The sequence below is a fragment of the Vanacampus margaritifer genome, chromosome 7 (assembly GCF_051991255.1).
Source record: "Vanacampus margaritifer isolate UIUO_Vmar chromosome 7, RoL_Vmar_1.0, whole genome shotgun sequence".
NCBI classification, from domain to species: domain Eukaryota; kingdom Metazoa; phylum Chordata; class Actinopteri; order Syngnathiformes; family Syngnathidae; genus Vanacampus; species Vanacampus margaritifer.
In genome coordinates, this window is record NC_135438.1 from 15495278 (window position 1) to 15517321 (window position 22044).

General features: G+C 37.7%; 1 protein-coding gene across 5 annotated transcripts; it reads left to right on the forward strand.

Moving 5' to 3' along the window:
* The first annotated feature begins 328 nt into the window (after positions 1-328).
* On the forward strand, positions 329-22034 carry micu3a (mitochondrial calcium uptake family, member 3a). Of its 5 annotated transcripts, XM_077570527.1 has the most exons (15): positions 329-619; positions 4824-4971; positions 7597-7628; positions 8354-8432; positions 10820-10867; positions 11978-12060; positions 12245-12316; positions 13504-13545; positions 14410-14505; positions 18927-19021; positions 19172-19343; positions 20271-20379; positions 20477-20634; positions 21378-21442; positions 21619-22034. In XM_077570527.1, exons 1-15 carry the CDS (start codon positions 368-370, stop codon positions 21623-21625), a joined length of 1458 nt encoding a protein of 485 aa, XP_077426653.1. In that variant the 5' UTR covers positions 329-367; the 3' UTR covers positions 21626-22034. The 5 variants fall into 5 exon arrangements, with proteins under 5 accessions (XP_077426653.1, XP_077426654.1, XP_077426656.1 ...); XM_077570528.1 differs by having other exon boundaries at positions 21378-22034; XM_077570530.1 differs by lacking the exon at positions 13504-13545.
* The last annotated feature ends 10 nt before the right edge of the window (positions 22035-22044 follow it).

The following is a 22044-nucleotide window of genomic DNA, read 5'->3' on the forward strand; positions in this document are numbered from 1 at the left end:
ATATAATCTCATGTAACAAATATTAGAATTTGGGTTGAACTTTTAAATGAAGCTCAGTGTTTATGATGGTGTTAAGCCCAGCAGAAGCCTTGCTGGCCCAGACACCTCACTATGACGTGTTGGCCATATCCCACATGTTAATTATTGAATCTGCCAAACATTATTAAAGGCATAAACTCAAACGCGTTGCCTTAAACAAATAAACATGATTCTTGGTCGGTCGTAATCAGCATTTTTTTCTAAACGCACGTCAATATTTACATTATACAGCACTTCTCGCGATAGTCCAAGTCACGCGATAGCTCCAAGCTGTCCTCAAAGTTCTGACCACACCAGCACCATCTTAGCGGCATCATTAACAGCAGCAATGGCCGCCTTCCGCAGAGTGGCTTCGCTGGCCGTTAAGCTTAGCCTGTGCTCGGTGTCGAGAAACGAGCTGACCGGGCGTCAGACGGCCTCAAGAGCGCGGAAGTGTCTCACTTTAGGGCTTTGTTTGGCGGCGGGAGGTGCGGTGGCACTTTACTTCTACGAGGACATGACTAACCGCAGAAGCTGGAGGAGGACTCGCAGCATCCACGGTTTGCTGCCTTCCATCCCGGCCGTTGAAGCCAAAGAGAAGGTGGGTTGCTAACCGGGGCGGTACTAAGGCAACATGACATCCATACGACTTAATTAGACAGCGCTACTAATTTATATGCTTGTTCGTGTTTGGTCACCAGGGCCTTGTTTATTTCATCCTTTGTGGAAGAAATCCTCGACTAATTACACATCGACTCTCACAAATGAACGAATATGATTATAGTCGTTATGTTTTGATGTTGTCCGTATAAAATAGAATGTAGTTTGTTCCGAAAAGGGCTGCTCACTATTTGGCAGCTGGGCGATGTGCGCGCGCACATGCAGTGATGGCGCTCTCCGTTCCAGCTGGTGCTGAAATGTCAACATGAGCAGTCACCGCAACACAGCTTTGAATTGAAATTTGAGAAGCAGGTGTACAGGCAGCGATAGCACGGTGGATCCAAAAAGCCTTTTGCTGGCATTTTAGCGAAATTATTTGGATAAAAACATAATTAATGTGCGTAAATAAATAAAAACTATATTGGCTATTTGTGTAGGAGGAATTTTATGGGGGCCTCTAGTAACGTGAGGCACTAGGCAACTGCCTAGGTTGGTAAGTCCGCCTCTGGGTGTTTAGAAGGGCTGCATTAACTTGGAGTTTTCATGTTCATCCTGTGCTTAGTGGGTTTTTTCTTGGTAATCTGGTTTCCACCCACATTCCCCCCCAAAAAACATGCAAGGTTGGTTTATAAGGTTCATTAAACACTTGAAATCAGTGTTTCCTGATATTTAATCAGCACATATTTTACATTAGAAAATAATCTCAAAACAAAAATGTCACAAATGTGGATACACAAGTTATATATCTTCTGCCATCTGGTGGAAGAGCATTTAATTGTTCCGCCTGTCACTATACATCGTTGGCATAAATTCATGAACATTTTATTGGTATTAGAAAAATAATAATGTTGAACTTGGACCCAATATGTGAGATTGGATAATTTCCTGCAGCCGACCAGGGCCCAGTTGTTCAATTCTCGGTTATTTTAACCACTGTTTAACCCCTAACTGGCGGTTCTATTTCTTCCCTCCCGACTGTCAGGTGGCGGTGCTGGACTCATAGAACCGTAGTTACATACGTAATTTTCGTTAAATTCTTAACTCGCCGTTAACTAACCGGCCGTTAAATATGCGTTGTTCAAAACACGTTTAGTCTCGCTGTTAACGGCATGGTCAAAGTTAACCGTGCCGTTTGTCACTGGTTAGCACTGATACATCCCACAATTCCTCTTTTTGTTTACTTCCGGGTCGGCGCAAGAAATGGATACTATCCAAACGATCCCTCGCACTCGGCGCAAGAAAACGTTATTTAATCAATGGTTGAAGCAATTTAGGAGTTTATGTGAAATATATACTGTATATATATATATGCATATGTATATTTTTTTCATCATAATTAATTTTTTCAGTGAATATTTTTGTGTTGTATTTTTGCTAATATTTTGTAGCATATAATATTGCATGTTTTTGTCTGATTTTGTCTCGCATATTTTTGTCAGTTTTTTTGTCTAACATATTTGTATATTTGACTGATTTGTATTTTTGTGTAATATTTTGATAAAATAGTTTAGAATTATTTGTCTTGTTTTTATATTTACATCTAGTATGTGTGTATTTTTCATCTAATATTTAATATTATTATAATATTTAATTATTCGTAATTGTTTAAAAAAAAAGAGTTAAACTTATAAATAAAAAAATTATAGTTAATCGCTATTCACAGTGTTGCTGTCTGTTTGATTATTGACGTGAAAGCAAGCAAGAAACATATCAGGTAACCTCTCTTTGGAATCACCTCCCACTAAATGTTGGGCTCTGTCAATTTTTAGAACTCGTCTTCAAAAACACATTTTTATTCTTTCTCTTTTGACTCAGCGTGAGACTTGGCATTGTATTACTGCTAAGTGGTAGCATATACTTAACCAGTGGTTAAATATATACCCGAGTTTTGAACAACCGGGCCCTGATGATCGCTGATAGGATAATATGGTGCTACACAGTGGTTGGGAATCACTGCGCTAAATTGTCCATGCGTGGGTGAATGGTTATTTTGTTGTGTTTGTGCCCTGTGATTGACTGATGAAGAGTCCAGAGCGAATTCCACCTCTTGTCCCTAGTCAGCTGGGATTATAACCAGCTCATCCGTGACCTGAATGTGGTCATAGAGTCTACAAAATGGATGGATAGAGGTGTATGATCAGCTATTTAATTTGTATATGAGAGCAATATATATATATAATATGACTAACCTCTTCCAGGGGTGCCAAACTCATTTCCATTACGGGCCACATCGTATTCATGGTTTTATTATTATTATTATTATAAATGTATAATCACCTTATTATATTGTCACATACACAGTAGTGGGAGTGTAGTAATAGTGACAAACAAATTTAAATATTACCGTTCAAATTATACTAAGCGATTTAGTGTAAAATACATGTAATATATGTATATGAAAAAATAAAATAATTTTTTCAATTTTGGTAAAGATTTTGGAGCCCCAAACTAACTGTGAGGTGGCTATGATAACAGTTGGCCACCGTGACTTTTCATTTGATGTTTATGCGCAATGCATTTAAAATTTTCATTATTTAAATGCTATGTTTCCTATATTTGTACTGTTCATAGTACTGTATAATAGCTGGGTTTACATGCAGACTTGTTGTCATTATGATGGAAATTATTCAGATTGCAGATATCTGGTCAACTGTTATGTGCCATTAGATTAATCAGAAAAGCCATGTGACACACATAGATCCCGATGTAAACATATAAAGCTTGACTCCAGCACAGTGTGATTGTTTAACAAAATACATAAAAATATTACACTTTTATTTTTTAAGCAACAGCTTGAGAAAACCAAGTCACATGTATTTTAAACAAGCTCTCCTGTTCCAGACCAGCTGTGGTTAGAAGGTGCGTAAACGACGTCATTGCACATTTACGTCAAGACGGAGCTTGTGCAGACATGACATAGCCTGGCTATATCTACCTATATGAATGAAATTCCATTAGGATTCGCCGTGTTTATTCCAATTGTATGGAGCATTTTCATTTTGCTAATGTTGCAGGGGTTTACGAAAATCTTAAATATACTTTTTAGGAATAAACCTTCAGTCTCGTTTTTGATGAACACTTGACGCCTTTTACGCTGCTGTATTTTAATTCTGGTCATTATGGTGTACTTGGAGGGCTAAGGTGGTACCCGGTGTAAAACGTTTGATAATCACTCTTAAGTGAGAGCACCATCTGTTATGTGGTCGGAAAAGAAAGACTAAGCAAGGTTGTTTTTGGCTATACACAAGCACATTACATATCTTAACCTTTCATTTAAAAAAACACAAATTAAGTTGACCTTGGTACTCATCTAGCATGGCATTAGAAACTTGTCTGTTTGTCTGAAACTGTCTCACTTTTGAAACTTTATTCCTTAGTGAGAGTCAAAACCACAGCCTTCTCACGCTACTCTCTGCAAAGTAGCAGAACCCTCATCTCATATTTATGCTCCCTCAGTGAAGGCAGCATCAAAGCTTTATGAATGGATCGGTATGCTCATTAGCATGTTAGCTGAGCTGTGCAGAAATCCTCGCTGCAACGAGCCCTGTGGCCGAGCAGGTTTAAATTTGGAAAGCTGTCTTGTAATTACGAAGCTTCATGCAGCACCAACTGGTGGCGTAGCACTGCAGCTAATCAAGTTGATGGGCTGGCTGCTTAGAGATTCCAATCATGTTGAAAGTATACTGGAGAAAAAAAATGCGTGTGCCCTTGCACTGAAGCTTGTTATCACACTAAAGGGCCTGACTCTATTTATAATTTGAAGAGGATTTGTGCAAAGATACAAAAAAAAAAAGATACAGCAAAAAGGAGACATGTTTTTTATATTATAGGCTTAGTTTGTGTATATGGGGCTGAGATCTCTACATCAAATCAGCAATGAATAATATACTGTATATAGAATAGTTCATCACTTTATTTCATTTTTTTTCGTCATATATCTAAGGGGACAAGTTGTCTTAAGAAAGTTAGTAAAGATGTCTCAAGAGGCTTCGTGATGGTGTTCCAACACACTTCAACTTGACATGTACTGCATGGCTACAATATTGGCAACATGGTAGTATAGTAATGATGATGATGCTTTTTCTAGCTCTCTGTCTGTATCACTTTTAAAGTGTACCGTTCTTTTTTTTTTTTTTTTTCTACAGGCACATCCAATGGACTTTGAGGAGGGAGATGTGCACATGTCGTCCCATGAGCATCGTTTCCGTATGTTTAGCTCTGTGGAGTATGAAGGGCAGCTTTACATGACTCCTCAGAACTTCATCGAATCAGTCACCATGAGTGAACCGAGAAGTACGTATAGCATTGTTTTCTACACATAAAATACAGAGTAGAAGGGGCTTGTGTTTTTTTTTGTGGCCTTCTTCATTGTTACTGATGTTGTAGACAGCACATGCTTCCATGAGTAAAAGAAAATGTGTTTTGGTGTCAGTTCGTACGCACACATTTGTTTTGGAACATGATTGTTTGATTAACTTTAAATAAAGCTCAACACATGAATACAAATTTCGTCAATAGTTTCCATAAAATGGTAGTCTCTGCTCTGGGGCTGGGTGTTATATTGTTATTGTATTGTTATCTAGATATGAACATTCAAGATATGAATATAGAAAATTTAGTCAATGTCATTCAACTATGTAGTCTTTGCACGCTCACGCTGCATATACAACTCAGACCAACCAACCAACCAACCTCATACCTCCTTTCAAGTTTGGCGTTGATCGACAGCCAAAGCTAGCCAATGACCATCATCTGATGGACAGCAGGAGAGAGAGACACACACGCAGAAATGCAAAGCGAGACAAAGCTGTGGCCCTGCCAAGAATTGTGTTTTACAACAATACTTCACCATATATATAATTTAATGTGTACCAATGGTTAAAATAGCAAAAATTGTGGTCAGCGGTCCATTCAAGTGAATTTCAATATATCACACTTTGCTCATCATTCTCGCCCATGTCCTATTCCTTTAGCAACCTGTCTCTTCCTTGAGTGACACTACCTTTTTGTGTAAAAAAGAAAAGAAAAGTGAATACAATACAACATAGCTTACGAGGAGCCTGAAAACGTGATACACGCACATCACATTGAGTGCACACATTAAATTGCTCAATGTGCGGGCATAAGTGGCCAACTGTTATTTTTTGCGATAGCCTGGTCCAAGTTGTGTGTTCGGAAGCATCTTACTCTGTGAGGCGGGCCTTAGCACTAAAGCTACGTAGTGCATGAAGCCACACATGCATGGACAAATTGGTACAGAACAACACACATGTTGATGCGATAACACACGCGCACACAAACGCAACAAATACTTCTGTTGTAGCATAAAGTGGTTATTTATTGTTAAAGCACAGTTGCAGTACAATGATTTTTTTTATTTTTTCAATCTATTTATTTAATATTTCCACATCCTTTTAGATTTATATTTTTTATTTAATTGCTTGTTCTTAAAAAAAGGCTTAGTTTTCGCCAAGCCCATTGCAATATATCGTTATCGTATTGCTATATGTACCTGCCATGTATATTGAGATACAAAATTTTGTCTATATTGCCTAGGCCTGCTCTTCTCTCATAGCGCCCTAATTAACTTAACCACTGGTTGCATCACCTTGTTTAAAAAAGAAATGCCTACCTCAATAGATGCCTTATTTTTTGCATGACATTAAAAATATCTGGCATGTCATGTTTGTAATTACCTTTTTAATTCATTCACTGCCATCGACGGCTATTGACGTCAAAAATTCATTTGAACTATTTCTATTAGTTTAACATTTTTCACACTTTTGTTAACAAGAGTATGAATACCTAGAATTTTTTTATTGTATTAGAACAGATATAAAATGTGTGATTAATCGTGAGTTAACTAGTGCAGTAATGCGAATAATTATGATTAAAAATTGTAATAGCCTGACGCCCCTAATTTTTAACAATCTTTTCTTAAAAAAAAAAAAAAAAGATTATTAAAAAAATAATAATAATAAAGAGATTATTAAAAATTAGGGGCATCAGGTGATTAAAATTTGTAATCGTAATTAATCACATGACTTCACTAGTTAACTCACGATTAATCACAAATTTTATATCTGTTCTAAATGAACAAAAATCTAGGTTTTCATACTCTTGTTAAAAAAAATGCAAACAAATGTTAAACTAATAGAAATAGTTCAAATGAATTTTTGACATCTATAGCCGTCAATGGCAGTGAATGAGTTAATGTATGTTTTAATGTACACAATTCCATGGTTGACCTGATCGCGGCTATCTCTGCCGACCTGCTGCCATTACAAACAAATTTGCTGAGGTAACCTCAAAGCAGATGGCCTTAGAGCTTTTGTTTAGTCTAAGGTTATTGTTAGTCAGACACATATACAAATTGACACTGACGCACACAGACCTCCCTTTATTCAACATTTGCTCACATTTACACTTTGTAATAATTAACAAATATCTGAACTCCCCTTATCGTCACAGTTTTCCCCACACATCACATTTTCTGTTCTTAAGTGGGCAGTTGTTGCGTATTATGCACCTGTATGAGTGTCTACATGTGCGCCGCGCCTGACATATGATACAGCCACACAAATCCACACACTCAGCAGCCGACATCCTCTTAATGCCCCCTTTGAAGTTGAATTAAGATGAACTTTGTTGTATAAAACAGAACAAAAGTAGCATGTGCTTTTACTGGGACATTCCACCTACTACAAAGATGAGCACAGGGCACTTTAGATGGGCCTGTGATGATCACAGTTGTATATACAATGTGTGTGCGCGCGCGTGTGCGTGCTGTGTGTTGTGACTGTACCGTGCACATTAAGACCCATTTCTAGATAATACAGATGCTATCTGACAGAGCCCACCCAAACCCTCTTCTCCTCTTTCCCTTCTTTCTCTCTCTTTTGTCTGGCTCCCTGGCAGGCAAGAGGCCCTGGAGGTCCCTGACCAAACAGGTGGGAGACACACTCTAAAAGCTTCTTTATTCCTTCCTCCATGTTGTCAGCATTTGTTGTATTTTACATGTGGTTGTCTGTTTGAATTGACTTTCTTTATTAACTCCCTTATTGCCATGTATATTATGTAGCCGTTTCATATTATGTTTGTAGTGAGATATACAGTTCTGCTGATCGCCATTTGACTAAATGTGTTTAATTATGAGGAAAATTATTAATTGTTTATTAACTTTTATTTTATTTTATATTCACTTTAATGGACTCTGACAATAGCTATTTTATTGTTCTTCTTGCATTAGGCAGATTAATGCTGCATGGAGAGGTTGTTTCATAGTGGGGGCATGAGTGGATGTTACTCAACAGTTGACTTTATGGTGTTCTATTTTTAGAAACTAGTTGAGAATGAAGTAGCAGTGCCCCTGCTGGTTACAGCCAAGAATGCACCCAGTGTGAACTCAAATTTGTCTCAAAATACAAACCATTTACAATCAATTCCTCACAATAGACTCAATTCAGTGTGTTCACTAGCTTCTAAAAAAAGATTTTCAGAAATTAAAGACTTGCCACAAGCACAAAAAATATAACACTTTATTTCTTATATATGAATTTGTGATATGTTTCAAGCAATGCTTGCAGACAGTAAATCGTTGTGAATGAAACATAATATTGGCCAATTTCCAATAGAATCTTCACGGGTGACTTTTATTTGGTGCATATTTTTCCAGGAGCTGGAGAAAATCCTATCAGATACTCCCCCTGTATGGAGAGGATCGTCCAAACTATTCCGTAACCTGAGAGAACGAGGTACAATATGCACTCAATCACACACATGTACACACAAATACTACAAGCAGAAAAGGCACTTTGCGCATCCAAACCACTATTTGTAACCGTGTCTAATTTTCTACAGATCACTACGGATTATGAATTGTTGTTTTGGTGTCAGTGTTTTATTTACCACATTATTCACTTCACTTGGTTAAGATTATATTTATGAATCTATGAGGCTCACATCTCAAATTCCATATTTTGCTCAGTTTCAGGGTTTACCTGCCAATGTGTGTATTTTTGTGAGTCACAGTAGGTGTCTCTAATCCGAGGTTGGAGGCATGCTGTCTCTCCTGACAGCCAACCAACCTGCTGACCAAACTAAAAATAAACCACATCTCCTCTCCTCTCTTCACTCCTCTCATTTCCTCATACTGTATAACATACCTGTAAGTATGCAACACCAATGAGATATGAGAATGAGATAATGAGGTATTATAGCAACCCCCCCTCTCAAAAAGGAGATGTATATCTGTGGGCATTTCCCCATTCAATTTCGCAATATGTCAGTTAATGTCCTGATATGTATGCAATACAAACTGTGTTTGTCTGGACACGTATTCCTATGCGGAGCGGGAACAGCTAAATTCCTTGGAATGGCTACAAGAGTCTGAGAATGACAAAATTAAATGGAATGCTCTGTGTGTGTTTCATGTTTTTTCCATCTGTGATATTAAGATTCCTTTGTAGTTGTATTATAAAAATGGGGTTTGATGTTCTTGAAAAAAAAAAATGGGACGAGACTTAGGAACAGGTACTGATAAAATAATGGTATTGCAGAAGGGTTGTCAATCTTAAGAATTACTATCAGCAGTACTTTAAAACTAAGATTTGCATTTGGTGAAGCCGTTCTTGAATAATGTGTGAAAACGCATGTCGAAATCTAACTAAATGTAGTGTATACAGAGTATTTATTCGCAAGCATCTGTCTCCTAGAGCGCCCTCAGTGGTTTGAGTGCATGACATGGGGGGCAGGGGAGATGGGGAGGACTTCGGTTCCAATTCAGCTCCTTTACACAAAGTAGTTGCGCAGTAGGAAACACAAGCCCGTCACTTGTTCTACCTGGTGTCATGTTCACCGACACACATACACACAAATCCACATCCACGGGAAAGCAATGTCCCGTAACACTCAAGCGAGTCACCCTGAACTATCTGGACAATCAGACAGAAAGGGAAAAAGAGTGTTAATAGGCCCAAAGCAAGAAAGGATCATGTCCTGAAACATTTTTCACCTGCTTTTACAAACACGCACGCACACTCTTTACTTGACAACAGGCTTGAATAGAAGGAAATAGTCGCAACATGACCGGATTTCTTCAAAATGAACATTTGTCAAAATTCAACATCTGACTGCAAAATACTTTCAAATTCAACCTCAGTAGCAAATATTTTGAAAATTCCGAGAAATTTAGCTTGTGTGAGGCCTTATAGCCTTTCTGGAGGAACACTTGTATTATTTTGCCAAGTTAAAATTTGGCCAGAAAAACACCTTCAAATTAGGGTAAAACCATATACTGTTACTTCATTATTTCTCAACATAGCTTTACAAAAATTGCTGTGCTGAATTTGATTTTTAGCTTTTTCTTATGAACATGCTCATTTACCCCCCCCCCCCCTCCCCAACAAAAAAAAAGTAAAACATATTTTCAAGGGATGTTTTTTTTTTCTCAAAACGAATATAACAATGTTAAGATGTTCAAATTTTGACTTAATAAAAATGTGCTGTTCTGCACATTCAATTATTGTACAGGGATGTGTGCTGTGAGTCGCGTCTGCTTGTGAAATCTGTTGTTTCAACCCAATGACATCTTTGTCATTAACAGTTGCTATTGGTTTCAAGGATTATGCTGAAACCTGAAACACAATTCCGTCAACTTTGCCTTTGTTGTTTGGATGTCATGCACAGCTGCAATCGATGCTTTCATTTTTGTCTGCTAGTTTGCTTTGTTCAATTAGCTGACATTTCAGCTAAAAATATCAGTAAAAAAAGCTTAAACAATTCTCAAGTGGGCTCCTTAAAATTACAGTGATGTTGCAAACTGCATTATTTATTATTTTAAGATAACTCAACTTAAATAGTGCAAATTAAACATTATTCATGAGAAGAGCAGTGTAGGCAATAGGGTAGATCATGTGTTTTAGTCAGCAATAGTTTTCTCATGATTTTATCTGTAATGGAGGATTTTAGAGGTGTTTGAATTTTTTTTTTTTACAGCGCTCTCTTGTCACGCTGTTAGAAATAGTGTGTGACCAAATGGACTATTGGTTTACTTCAAGGAGATACATGAAAATATGCTATATTTTTGAAAGAATGATTGTGTGTTATTGTGTCTCTGACTCCCTCGTGGTCTTGTTGCTAGGTATCATCTCATACACGGAGTACCTGTTCCTGGTCTGCATCCTGACAAGTGAGTATGTCTATATCCTGCTGTTGTGCACTATACTTATTTGGGAGAACAAAATTGGTGAAAGTATTGCATCAGCTATTGCTGTAGTTGCAATTTCCCCTCCAGGTAAGTTAGACACAAAGACTACAACTACTGTAGTTCTATAACTGTGAAGTGAAATTTACTTTACCATGGTAATTACAGTGCAAACCTTCAGCACAAAAGTTACATTTTCAACATACCAAGCCGTGGTCATAATCTGGAAAGGCATAAAAGGTCAAATAAATGTAATAGATAGAACAACCGTGAGCAAATCAGTCAGCGACTGACCGGTTGACCCAGCACAAATACCAACTTGCTGCAACGGATAAACAGCGACCCCTGGGGTTCTTATTAGGAAACATTTTGAGATCCCACCCAGTACAGTACAGTACAGTTCATTAAACCACAAACAACATGGTGATTGACAAGGAAGAAGCAGATCGCCCTGGCCTCTGTATCTGATGTTTTACCAAGAGAGGAAACAGCCGTGAAATAAAAGTAGATTGTGTTGATATTTGAGAGGCGTTTTGGCTCCACCTTTTGCTTTTTCAGCCACAGCCAACTACATATGTATTTATGAACATAAATATGTATGCTTAAATATGATACAGCTGAATGGCCGAATGGATGTCTATTTATTCCCATCTATCCGTGAATGTGAATGTAACTTTTGTTGTGAAAGCTGTCATGCATTTTGGCGACTAGAACTCTCCATGTTTCACTTTTTATCCACAGTTACATATGAAATTATGAATAATAGTTTAGTGTTATTATGAAATGCAGTGCTTTATATACTGTATTGGTACAGCTTAGCGACGACTTGATTTCACTCCATACCTGCAAAGGTTGTTTTTTTGTTGTGAACGTTCATGTGATAAGGTCCAAAAGCAATCCACTTCAGGCAACCTCTTTAGTACTATAGGTAGGTCAATATAATGAAGTGAAGCAATTACCTAAAGTCAAGGACATGCTCATTTATACTGTATCTGACCATTGTCATGAGTGTGGTGTATGCTACTTGGTTATTTACAATCACCTTTAACAGACTCTGTTGATAACTCTCACCATGTGTGTTCTCCTCTGCTGCAGAGCCCCATGCTGGTTTTAAGATTGCCTTCAATATGTTTGATGCAGACGGCAACCAGATGGTGGACAAGAGGGAGTTCTTGGTGGTAAGTCGCTAATAGGAAGCGTAACCCAATCATCCATGAGATCATTTTCATTCTGTTGTCAGTTTTATTTCTTACATTACTGATGAGGATCTGTCTTAATGTGCTTGATATTTTTGATCACAGTGTATAAAAAAACAAAAAACATTTCATGTCATTAAGAGCTTTATTCTTGACCCCTTTGCAGCTTCAGGAGATCTTCCGGAAGAAAAATGAGAAGAAGGGGAGGAAAGGGGATGCTGAGAAGTCAGCACAGTTGGTAAGTGAGTTGGTAATCAGGATCAAGGACCCATACGGTATAATAGTATAAATATAACAACAAATTTTCCCAAGCGTCCTGAATATAGTTGATGGCGTGATGATTATGGATTGTCAATGTAGACTTGAAACTGATTCCACTGATCCATTGTATTGAGACTAATAGTAATATTAATAATCCAAACAGTATACATTAAAGACTCTGATCATTTTAAATCATTCACAAAGGCATTGTGATGCAACTGGTTGCTTTGGTGGTATGCATTTGAGGTTACTGAACTGCTGTGCCAAACTGTGGATGCATTTAAAATCCTAGATCATTAAATCACCGTTTATTGTCATCTTTGGAGATATTAGAATATTAACCTGTCATCTAACCATGACTGAGTGCATGCTGCCTTACAAGTTTTTGTTCTCTGTTGTACCTGGACGTTGACATCCCAACTGTACTGAATCAAATGGATATACTCTTGTATAATTTGTCTTATTCCATGTTTCTTTGATTAAGGCTTAGGAACAACATTTTCTTGTATTCATTAGCTATACTAATAATACTGGTACCCCGGCCTTCAACATTTTAACTTTAAGATAAATTCCAAAAACTATGCACAATCATCATGTCAAATCACAACAAGGGAATTGTGAATAACTTTTCATGGGTAAGAAAAATATTTTTGGGCTTTTTTTCCCCCTCAAATGTTTTGGTAGAAGATCCTGACAAAAAAATCAAACTACATGAAAATTGGTTGCGATATGAGCAGGTTTTTTAATTTTATTTTTTTATTTTTTTACTACAACCTGCCAAAGTGGGAGTAGCACTGTTACCCACCACAGCTGAAATTCACCCGCATTTAACAGGCTGGCAGGTGTTAACATCAAGTTCTCCATATTACATTTAAGATTATTAAAAAAAAACACATCTTGTATATACTAGTAATTTAGTATACATCTAGATCATATTTAGATGCTCATTTTAAAACATGTTTTGTGAATTGTGTGTTGCTCTAAGATATAATCAGAGAGGCATTGGAAATGACATGTCCCTCCCTATGCAGAGTGTATCCACAACCACTCCTCGCATGTACTAACATGTCTTTTATCTTCTCTCCTCCCTCTCTGACTGCATGCTCTGTCGTCCTCTCTCTCTCTCTCTCTCTCTCTCCCTCATGCCTCTTCTCCATGTGGTAGAGTATGCAGCTGTATGGATATCAGGTTGCCCCCATGAACAGCGTATGTATCCAAAAACATACCCGCGTAGTGTTCTTTTTGCTCACCTTAGACGGTTTAAGAATGTGATTAAAGGGTGAAATTTCCAGATTAAGTAATATTTATTGCTAGTTATGCATAGGAAAACTGTATCGTATGTATTTGTGAAGGTATATGTAGGAAGTGTCAGGTAAAGAGAAGGAATATAGCCTCGGTTTAATTTAAAATTATTTTATTTTTTTCCCATTGGCTCTGTGATAAAAATGAGAAGGACTAACTGACGAGCAGCTTGAACAATGTAGATTGCAGTACAGCCCAGCGGGAATTTGCCAGAACGTCTACTTTACCCAATCCAGGCCTGAATGAGAGTATTATGGTTTTGAATGATGGGGCACTTTAAATACATAAGCAGTACACATGCAGCACTTTCCAAACTGAACATCGAATGAAATGCAACATACTGTCAGTGATAAAACATTGCATAGTGTGATCTGTGTGAAGTGCTGTGGTGGATAGATGCTTTGTCTCAATGACGCTAGTTAACAGCAGGGCATGATCATGTAAAAAAGGCTTCAGTCGTGTTCTCCGTGAAGACAGTGAGAGGTAGGTAACTACAACTCCACTTTTTCGAGGAAGCACAGTACAACTAACTATATGTCAGGGTCAAGGACACAAGTCATGTTTTAGTCAGAACATTTTCATTATTATTACCACATTTTGCTTGTGTATGTGGTTGGGGGGAAAAAGCTATGGCCAGCATTTGATGTTAATCTAAACCCCACATTGTATTACTATTATGATTTGATCATGGGAAAAATGCAGAAGCTACTTCCTGAAGTGGTGGTGTTAGAAGTGAACTGACCTTGGCCCCCTTGACCACCCCTACAGGTGCTTAAAAAAGACAGTCAGGAGTTTGTGGCACGGAGTTACTGGGACGTTCTAAGGCGAGGCGCCAGCCAAATCCTCTTTTCTGACCTGGCGGAGGTACACAGACCCAACTGTCCTCTATCCTGTCATTCCTACTGTGTTTACCCGTTTGTTTGTTCTTAATTTAATTCTAATTCCCTGTACGTCTGTCTGTTGTTATCACCCAAACCAGAATAAGACCTAAAATGCATGAAGACAATGAGGCTATTTCCACAATGACTTCCCTTAAAACAAAAAAAGCATAAAAATTATGCAATTGACAAGTTGCATTATTAAACTACAAGGCCTTTTATGTTGGCTTGAGTCAAGATGTCTCAAATGTCTTTATTCATTTGTCTACTTAACATCAGTTGAGATGTGCCACCATGTCGTTCCCAGCCTCCCCCCACTTTCCCCCCATTTTCATCTCCTTAGACTCTTTCTTTTTTTCTTGTAGTTTAAGCACTCATTATAGTACATAAACGTCAACTTGTATTCCTTTTTATTCACCTAAATTAATGTATTTATTTTTAAGAAATCAAGTTTAAAAGCATTCTTATGGATATAGCACATTTATTCTCGATGTGTGTTTGTTGTTATTATTTCTAAACCTGTACTATGCTGGTATGACATGATTGTCCAATAATATTAGGTGATACAGTATAATGTAGTGTTTGTCTAATAACCAATCTCGTGTTTTATTTATTTATTTATTTGTATCTATCTCTTTCAATATGTGTTATAGAAGACTCAATTAAAACGTTTAGAATTCAAAATGCTTACCTCAGAAATGTTTGCACATTAGAATACTTTGATTTCAAAAACTGTCAAATATTATTTTAGTTTAAAGGTGATATACTTTATTTATCTTTCATCATATTTAATTAGAATGTACAGGAGTTTTCACAATTAGTATGACCTTTTTCTGCTAATTGACTGGAACAACTTACGTGACATTCATTTTTACTTAATATAAATAACTAAATATAGAGTAATTTACCAAATGTTTCATTGCCCTGTTGTAGACACTGATGACACTGAATTGATGAATGGTCATAATTCTGCTGAATAACAATCTCTAACATTTATAGATAATGAAATCACTGAGCACACGGTTCGATATTTTTAGGTTGTAAAACTACATGAAATAGTTTGTAAGGCAGCAATCTGTGCACAAAAAAAAAAAAAAAAGTACCTGAAACGCACCTTGTAGGTGTTGCTAATGATTACAAACAGCTCAAACATAGCACGCTGGCTAGCTGTCTAATGACAGACTTTGTGCTGCGGCGCTGCCGTGGCGGCGGAAGCTTAGGTGGAGGTAATGACAGTGAAGTGTATTGGGTCTGACCTTGTATTTACTCAGGAGCCTTTCATCTGCCGGGATGTCAGATGGACAGAGCGCACACGGGATCAGGCAAAGTGACAAGAAAAAAAACAATAAACTAAATGGAAAACATCTGCCAAATTCAAATTGCTTGACGCTAGAACGTGAATACATTATGCAAACATACGCAAATGGTAGACTAAATTGTGGAAACAGGAATGCACCCAAGTGATAGAATACACTTGAGATAAGAAGTAGTTGATCAGATAAATGGAGTAAAAGAGGAAGAGATAAAATCACCAAAAGGTGAGGCAAGATTGGCGGCCAGAGGTCAGCGGACAACAAATGTTAAAGTACAAAGTGGGTGGGTAGAAGAGAGCCTCGGGAAGCCCTTTGAGTGCAAAAGAAAGAAGCAGGTTGTATTTAAAGAAGGATGTGTTTACTCAACAGATTAGTCAAGCTCTTTGCTTTTGTGTAGCAAAAGAGGCTCTTACTGACAGCTAGAGGAGGAGGCACTGACAGTCACTATGAGGAGAAAGGAAATAAGGGTAAACTGAGAACATGCAGAATGAGAGGAAAATAAGGGGCTGGGGAAGGTAAAAGGGAATGACAGGTGAGAGACAAGGGAGAAAAGACCAGGTCATGGGAAGGAAAACTTGGGAGTAGCCTGTGTCCCTGGAAAGTGTTGCTAACCGACAGTCGGACTTAAAGACTGACGAAGACCTGGTATCCTTGAGGTATTAGTCACAGGTTCGGAGGATGACATCAGTAATTACTGTTTTTACATTTGACATAAATGATCAAAAGTGTTTTGGAACACACACACACTTCTGCCGTGAGCAGAGTAATTATGTTGTCGTCATGGGGGTGGTTGGGCTCACAATAGTACTGCCACACTTGCAGGAATGATAACATTGTTGTGATCACTTTGGCATTGTATCTGTATCTCTCCACATTATTGCCGCAGGTTTAGTGAAGAGGTCAATATGTATAGCAGTCATTTATATTATGAGGAACAGCACATTGCATGAGTGGTAACCACATCCGCCTCACAGTTCTGAGTTAGGGGGTTCAAACGTTATGCCCAGTCTTACGTGGATTTTCTCAGTTTCCCACACGAATGTTTGCGCGTATATTCTCTTTGGAACAGCGTACTTGGCGATTTCACGAGACCGTTTTCTGCGTTCTTCATATTGAGGAACGTCATGTCTATACTAAACTATAAAAAAAACTTTTATAGTTTTGAATTTCATTCTACTGATTTCCCGCATTGCGTTTTGAGTCATCACGTTCCAAACTACACAACATGCACAAATGTTTTGGGACACTTGGCCATTACAGGGAGTGAATATTGAAGAAAATATGAAGTAGGTCACCCGTTTTGCAGCTATACAAGTTTCCACTATTCCGGAAAAAATGTGATACAAGATGTTGGAGAACATCTGTGTGTTAATTCAGTGGTTTCTCAGCTCTTGTTGCAAATACAGTATTAACCAACAGCATTTATTTCCTGTGACTTATTTTCACATTTTAAATATTCTTCATTTTGAAACGATCTAAATCATGCAAAGTGTAATCTTAATTCATGTGTCCTTAAAAACGCAAAAATATTTGCCCTTTTTGACTTTTTTGTCTTTGTCCTGCTTTGGGTTTTAGGATTTTAATCTCGAGGTAGAACCCCATTTAAGATTTTGGTGCAAATGTTTATGATAATGGCATAAATGCTCCTCCATCTTTGGCAAACATGAGATTTGATCCAGCGTCATCTCTGCATACAGAAGCATGGCCATCAAAAACAAAGTTTGGCAGTGGTGGGCATGGCTGTGATTTACAATTGTTATCTACTTCCCCCTTTTCTGCCTCGATGCTGGATGTCTTTTTATTGGAACTGATCAAAAGCCAATTTCTATTCGTGCCAATCCGGAAATATGCCCCACATTTAGTCACTTCAAAAGAAACCTTCACAAATCGTATTTACATGACTTTTTATAGCTTTTATAATAGTTCAAAAGCATGATAAGCAACAGATTATATTATGTGTAAAGATAACAAATAGCACAACGTTTATTAATTGGCTCTAGTAACTGAATGTAGACCTACTTGCCTAACTGGACGGAAGCGAATATGAGAAAATAAAATGAAAGAAAAAAAGGTGGAATCATCTCACATGCTCTGCATGTGTGCTCTTAATGCTGTGCTGTTAATGGTGTGACTCCGTTTGTTTGGCAAAAATGCATGAAATGCGGTAGCTTGATTGCATCTTCACCAAACACTTCGTCTGTCTCAACCTCAGCCTTTTCTTCTGTCCCTCCTTCTTTGACATCTTCTTCCTTTTCTATATTCTGATTCTACATCCGGCATGTTTGGTGACAATGAGCATGACAAGTTTCAGCTGTATCCGTTATGTGCTTTAACGTACGAATCATTTCTTTGCAAAAGTCTCTTTTCTGCTGTAACAACAAGAGTCACCAGTCTGGGCTACATAATTTTGATGATTAGAACTGTGTTGAGCTCTATCTATTATGAAAAAATAATAGTTGGAAGGCTCTAAGGGTGTCTTCAAGTGTGCATCTTTGATCTTCGCTTGATTTCTTGTGGTAATGATGATACTTGTCTTCAAATAATGTACAAACTAGACAAGTTTGCCAAGACCGCTGTCAGATGTTTGAACTGTTATTTCAAGCATGAATTGGATAACTTGCTATATGTGTAAAACTAAAACAACAACATAATTGCGACCTGGGCTGGTGAATTGGTGTCATGGTAGCTGCTGACTGTTTTTTTTGTTTATGTCAATTGATTGACATGATCCGCATACACCAAATGACTTGACTGTGTATTTGCATTGTTGGATTAATAATGGTCTCGTCCTACTCATTCAGTTTCTCAATATACATTGTTGTGTATTTGTGTGTGTGGTCTTTTTAATCTGTGAGCTGATCAAATTTGACAGTCAAAATCCTCTAATAGTGTCGTCCCACTTCAGTTTATTAGCTATTTCAGTGTGCACTGAGCACAAAGATCGCTTTGGTTTCATGTAGACTGCATTGGCTCCCTTCTTTGGTATTGAGAAACGGACGGTGTTTTCTAAAGAAAAAAAGTGGTACTCTTGTTGAGTGGTCTCTCACCAGTCTTCTCTCGTTTCCCTTTTTGTCTCCTTTGCTTTTGACTTTAGCGTGCGGATGAGAGTCTAACTATTGATACCACCCTGCTGGTCCATTTCTTCGGGAAGAAAGGGAAGGCTGAGCTCAATTTTGATGACTTTTATAGGTATTATTTCGTAGCTTGCACAAAAGCATGTGACGACTCAATGCACGCCTCTTTTCACACTACCAATTAGAAAGTCTTTTATTTTTAAAATTATTATTATTATAGTATTTTTTTAACCCAATTTTGATATCCTTTGTTTTATATCTTCAGGTTCATGGACAACCTGCAGACTGAGGTGCTGGAGATTGAATTTCTGACCTACTCTAAAGGGATGGCCACCATCAGTGAAGAGGACTTTGCCAAGATCCTCTTGCGTTTCACCAATGTGGAGAATATTGGCGCTTACCTGGAAAACGTCAGACACAGTATACCTGATGAAAAGGTACTTTACATAATGTTTTCCCCCCGATAGTGCTCCAATAAATTTGTTGGTCTGTTGTCTATTTGAACAAAAAATTGTCTAAAATCTTGTTTTTTTAGTTGATAAAATTTGATGAGATAGCTGTAAACTGTAAACTGCAAAACTCATATTACTCCTACAGAGCGGACCTGACATATGTAAAGCTGATGTTTACAGTGATGTTTAAAATTAAAGGGCTAAAAAGCTACTAAAAAGATTGTCATTGACAAGAAAAAAAAAATAGGGATTTCAGAAAAAGAACAAACTGATATCCACTGACTAGTTACTGCAAATTGTTGCTACACAAATTTCAAGTGATGTTTTGGCTGACATTTTATCACTAGCCAGCAGCAGCACTTCTTCAATTCCCTCACACATCTGTTTGATTTATTCTTCCTCTGTAAGTTCTCCTGCCTCCCAGCCATGAATAGCACCTGAAATTTCCCACCACCATTTCTTCCTGCAGCTGTTGTCACTCTCCACACTTCAACGCTCCACTGCCTCTCTCGACAACACGCACGCACACACACACACACACACAAATGCAGTTGGTCTTTGCTTTCTTGATCAACTGTATTCATCTATTAGTGTACCTGGATATGTCTCTTTATTTACAGTATGTCAGAAATTGATTGATTGACATTGGTATATGATAATTTATTTCCCAATAAACTTCCCATTTACAATGTGAAAACAGGGTTATACCGCCAGCCAGTCACATGATATATATATATATATATATACATATTTTTACATTATTGCCATTATTATTATTATTCCCATGAGCAGCTACTTTAGCTCATTCTACACGTTTTGCTGTGTGTGCGTGTTTTTTTTTAAATGGATACGTCAATGAGGTGGTGTGCCTCAAAGAGTCTTAATGTGTATCTTTTTCTTTTGCTGTTTAAGGGAATCACCTTTGATGAGTTCCGCTCCTTCTTCCAATTTCTCAACAACCTTGAAGACTTTGCCATTGCCATGCAGATGTACAATTTTGCTTCTCGCTCCATTGGACAAGGTTGGGACAGAGCTGTCAAGCTAGAGTTATAGGCACATGTGGTCCCCTTTTTCTGTGTGCAGTGAAACACACAATATGTGTCTTTGTCTCCTGTCAGATGAGTTTGCAAGGGCAGTATATGTGGCCACTGGTCTCAAGTTGACACGTCACTTAGTCAATACTATCTTCAAGATCTTTGACGTGGATCACGATGACCAGCTCTCTTACAAGGAATTCATTGGCATCATGAAGGACAGGCTGCACCGAGGCGCCAGGGTGAGGAATGATATCTTTCTATCGATACGCACCAACGGAAAGAAGTGACTGAGAGCGGGCACTTGATATAGCGTCCTGCACATTAACTTGTTTTTCATAAATCATGAACCAAATGACAAAGCACTGAATGATTCAGTCAACAAATTTTTTGAATGAAACATTTTAATGAACTGATTCTTGTCAAAATAATTGCTCTTCCTTTCACCATTGTATAGTGAAAGCTGTGGGGATTTTTTCATATGTTTGATCTTTGCCATCTATGACAGCTTGGAGGAAAAAAGAGAGGCTGCTATGAACTCCACCTAATTATTTGAAGTGGTAAAAAAACTCCCAAGAAAAATGGAAACCACCTCATGTCGCATCACTGAGCTGCCTCTAGAGTAAACACACTGCCCTCTAGTGGATACGTAAATCAGTCGACTGTCAACTGTTCAACGAAATTAAGCTAACATTAGTTCTAGTTTATTTTTATTTTTATTGTAGTTCCAGTTTTTTTTTTTACGTGACCCAGCAAGTGTTTGACGTCATTATCTTTAATAACTAAACACTTCTTCTCTGTCTTTTTCCCTCCTCTCCCACACTTGCATGCATTATCTTGTCCTTTCATGCTTGTTACATTGTTAACATTTAATTCATTCCCCACTTGCCTTCCTCTCTTTTAAACTGCTCCAAACATATTTTTCCCTGCTCATTTATCTCCCTACATTTTCTTTTTCTGTCGCGTCATCACATCAAATTCTCAGGGATATAAAGCAATGGAGCGAGCCATCTCCTTTAGAACCTGTTTGAAAAGAGAGCTGGCAAGCAGATAAGTATAACCAACAATTTCACTTTGTTAAAAGATCAGGTGTAATACACCAACTTGTCTGTGTTAGCCATTTTAGTAGTCGATTTTAGAATGTGATTTTGAAATATGCCGTAATACAAAAGTATTCATAACTTCAGTTTTATCACGACCATGCCACCCCTTTGCTGTATGTTTACTAGGTGAAAGCCCAATGCCACATCTCCTTTCCCTGCTGTCAAGACAAATAGACTGGTCCTGGATGGGCGACACATATAGACTTGCTGAATGTCGGAACAACAGTGAAGAACAAGATGAAATATACTGAACGTTTTGGAAGAGTTCTACTAATAGTTTTACAGCATGACAAAATGTAAAATGTTTATCACCCGCAGAAAAAAACTATACATTGAAATAGCTTAGTGGCCATTATAGCCCAAGGATATTTTAATTTACGTATGTACTTACTAATGTATTTGCATGATTGATTTAATTTAATTTAGTTATCCCTATTTATTTGATTACTGATGTTTGCTTTGATTATTTTTATGTACTGGGTATGCAAGAGTAATCTGCTCACTCTATGTTGAGTTGTGTAATAAAATGAGAGTTGTTATTCTGGTGTA